The following is a 3,995-nucleotide window of genomic DNA, read 5'->3' on the forward strand; positions in this document are numbered from 1 at the left end:
GCAAAATAATTTATTGTGAAAATATGTGATTAAAATTAAATTTAGAAAAAATAAGAAGAGAGTTTTGGTTTAATGGTTATCAAGGAGCTATATAGACCAGTTCACAAGTTGATAACCTCGTTCACATGAATCACATCCTACATTCCAACAAGAATAAAAAAAAAAGTAAGGAGTCAAACAGCCGTATGGGCAATTATGGCCAATTCAAGCCCCAGGGACATAGTCTAATGATGTAAAAGACGGAAGTGATATTATCTCATGCCTTGCTGACAGTCGTAATGTGGGGGTTCGATTTTTGAGACATGAAATTTGACTCCTTATAGGTGCAGTGCATATGCAGCTCTTGTTCCCTGACCTGTTGGAACATATCTCGCGATTTACTTTTCTCACAAAACTCCAGGAGTGGGGAAGTGGGGGCCCTCAAGGTTGGAGTTCAACCTTTTTTCTTTTCTTTTTTTTTTTTTTAATTATGGCCAATTCGATCTTGAATTGTTTTTGACTAATTTATTTGCTTTCCTGGAAGAAAATTGCATAGGATACTTGTACTATGATTTGACAAAATGTTTAAAACTAAATTTTTAATAAATACGGAATTTGACAAAATTAACGCTAATAATTGCCGAGCATAAAAAATTAATTTTAATATAAGTAAATTATTTCATTAAAAATACAAAAAAATGTAAATTAGTCAAACACGAATAGTCCTTTCGAGAGAATTCATGTAACTTTATGCCAACATGGTATCATGTTTGTCAACGGATTAAAAAGCTCACACATGATGGCTCAACTCAAACAAACTTCATTGATTTACAAAGAGTTTTGGAATTTCCATCTATGTTTTGAGACATCATTAGTTAAAAACTCAATTGAACAAAAACATTTAAAACTTCTGTTTGGACTATAAGTCAAGTTTTCTTTGACACTCGATAATATCTTGACTTGTTGACGTAATCGAGTCTAATGAATGGTCTCATTTAAGCTTGTCAGTAGGTCATCGGCGATCAAAAATATCTTGCATTTAATTATTAGAGTCGCACACACGATGGCTCAAGGCGAATAAACTTCGTTGATTGACAAAGAGTTTTGGAATTTCTGTCTACATTTGAGACATTATTAGTTAACAACTCAATTGAACAAGAACATTTAAAACTTCTGTTTGGACTATAAGTTAGTAAACGCAAGTAAAGAGACAATTCACAAAAAAATTTAATAGATATACATACGCGATAATGTCTCGTGAAATCCAAAAAGAAAGGGGCCTTGTTGTCTCCTAAACAGGCGAAATTATAGTCCCTGTTTGAATCTTATTTCATTTTTCAAAAGAACATTATTCCACCCATTTTTAAAAAAAAAAAAAAATGGGAACCAAACGGAGGCATAGTTTCATGAAAGTTTGGTTAGACATTTGAATTTTAAGTGTAGTCGATGAGTCAAGTTTTCTTAGACATTCGATAATATCTTGACTGATTGACATAACCGAGTCTAATGAATGATCTCATTTAAGCTTGTTAGTAGGTCATGAGCAATCAAAAATATCTTGCATTGAATGATTAGAGTTGCCTCATATATTAGGTGGTTTTTAATATATCTGAAAGATTATTGAGCCCTCAAGTCTTTTACTTGTAGCCTGTTTGAGTCTCATTTTTTGTCCAAAATATATTTTGAAATAGTATTTTGATGGAAAATGTGAAAATAAAAAATAAGGAAATTTTTTGAATTTGCATGTAATATTATTTTATTGAAAAATGTGTGGTTAAAAATAAGAGAGATAAAAAAATGTGTTAAAAATATTGGGGACCAAACAAGGGCTTGATATGCTATTTAGGTAAAGGTAAAGCTTAACCTAAACAATATTGAACACATTGGTGGTCCCGCCCCATGGAGTCCCATTTGTTTCTCAGGTGTTGCTTACTCCAGTTGTAACCGAATATAGTGTTGAACGAGAATATCACTCTCACCCGTATTTGGTGAAGCTCTTACCCTGACGGTGACCCTTTGCGATAGTTGTTTCGCAGGTTGATATGAACACCTTTAGTACTGTCAACTTCCGCTGGTGTTGAATTAGATGGGTGCAGATGAGTCGGCATGTGGGTGGTAACCAACCCACTAAAGAGACAATTCACAAAAAAATTTAATAGATATACATACGCGATAATGTCTCGTGAAATCCAAAAAGAAAGGGGCCTTGTTGTCTCCTAAACAGGCGAAATTATAGTCCCTGTTTGAATCTCATTTCATTTTTCAAAAGAACATTATTCCACCCATTTTTAAAAAAAAAAAAAAATGGGAACCAAACGGAGGCATAGTTTCATGAAAGTTTGGTTAGACATTTGAATTTTAAGTGTAGTCGATGAGTCAAGTTTTCTTAGACATTCGATAATATCTTGACTGATTGACATAACCGAGTCTAATGAATGATCTCATTTAAGCTTGTTAGTAGGTCATGAGCAATCAAAAATATCTTGCATTGAATGATTAGAGTTGCCTCATATATTAGGTGGTTTTTAATATATCTGAAAGATTATTGAGCCCTCAAGTCTTTTACTTGTAGCCTGTTTGAGTCTCATTTTTTGTCCAAAATATATTTTGAAATAGTATTTTGATGGAAAATGTGAAAATAAAAAATAAGGAAATTTTTTGAATTTGCATGTAATATTATTTTATTGAAAAATGTGTGGTTAAAAATAAGAGAGATAAAAAAATGTGTTAAAAATATTGGGGACCAAACAAGGGCTTGATATGCTATTTAGGTAAAGGTAAAGCTTAACCTAAACAATATTGAACACATTGGTGGTCCCGCCCCATGGAGTCCCATTTGTTTCTCAGGTGTTGCTTACTCCAGTTGTAACCGAATATAGTGTTGAACGAGAATATCACTCTCACCCGTATTTGGTGAAGCTCTTACCCTGACGGTGACCCTTTGCGATAGTTGTTTCGCAGGTTGATATGAACACCTTTAGTACTGTCAACTTCCGCTGGTGTTGAATTAGATGGGTGCAGATGAGTCGGCATGTGGGTGGTAACCAACCCACATACACAAGTTACATGTTGAAAATTCATCAACAAACTCAGCGTACTTGAGAATAGGGTGAAGGAAGACATTTCAACACTATGGACGGTCAAAAAGTAAAATCAAAATAGCAGAATTTGGTAATATGACATGACGGAACTATAAATCCATGGATAATAAAAAGTCGAAGATAATGGCTAACAAGAATTTTCAACGTCGACGTGGCACCTTACCGTCAAGATGTGATTCTCGGAGAGAATCCGAATGCAATAGAAGACTGACACAGTAGAGCACCCACAGTACAAACTCAGCTATTATTCACGGCAGAGTCGGCCATGAGGCCAAGTGACCAAGGCAAACGCCTAGGGCCTCAGTTGGTTGCCTCAAATTTTGGATGGTCTCCAAACAATGGCAGAAAAGATGGTGAATGGTGAAAAAGGAAGGAAGGTTTAGGGCCTTCTGTTGATTCTCTCCCTAACAAATAACGAGTAGCTATGGAGCTAGCACCATTATTGTAGCCAGGAGAAGATCATTGCTTCTAAAATTGCCGATTATTGCAGCCAATATAGGAGTGCATTTGTATTTTGTATGTCTGTATGAGATACAAAAAGAAGAAAGAAGTTAGAGAGAGAGAGAGAGAGAGAAGTGGGAAACCCTGCCAAATCAATTTTCTCAATTTGTCAGATAGATTCTCACGTGCTTAGGACTTAGGAGCTCTTACCAATGCCATATTTACTAACATAGCATGCCACTTAGTACGAGTAGAGTGAAGGGGGGGTTGGGTGGGGGAGTTTTAGGTGTTCGTTTGCACTTTGCGAAGTGGATGGGGCCTCGTGATATATAGTCGTCTAGGGCCTCGAATTTTTCAGGACCGGCTCTGATTCACGGGTTGGGCATCGGGGAAAGGATATCATATTTCGACGGTGGAAGAAACGGAATTGAAAGGGGGGGGGGGGGGGGGGGGGGATAAGGAAGAAAATGTTAT

General features: G+C 36.0%; 1 protein-coding gene across 1 annotated transcript in view; it reads right to left on the reverse strand.

Moving 5' to 3' along the window:
• Positions 1 to 3,328: 3,328 nt before the first annotated feature.
• The window catches only part of LOC111404757 (probable (S)-N-methylcoclaurine 3'-hydroxylase isozyme 2), a 3,632-nt gene continuing 2,965 nt past the window's right edge, over positions 3,329 to 3,995 (reverse strand). Inside the window, exon 3 of the mRNA XM_023033519.1 lies at positions 3,329 to 3,484. Within this exon, the coding sequence (XP_022889287.1) occupies positions 3,329 to 3,484 (156 nt within the window). The remainder of the gene's footprint in view (positions 3,485 to 3,995) is intronic.

The sequence above is a fragment of the Olea europaea genome, chromosome 11, assembly GCF_002742605.1.
Source record: "Olea europaea var. sylvestris chromosome 11, O_europaea_v1, whole genome shotgun sequence".
NCBI lineage: Eukaryota > Viridiplantae > Streptophyta > Magnoliopsida > Lamiales > Oleaceae > Olea > Olea europaea.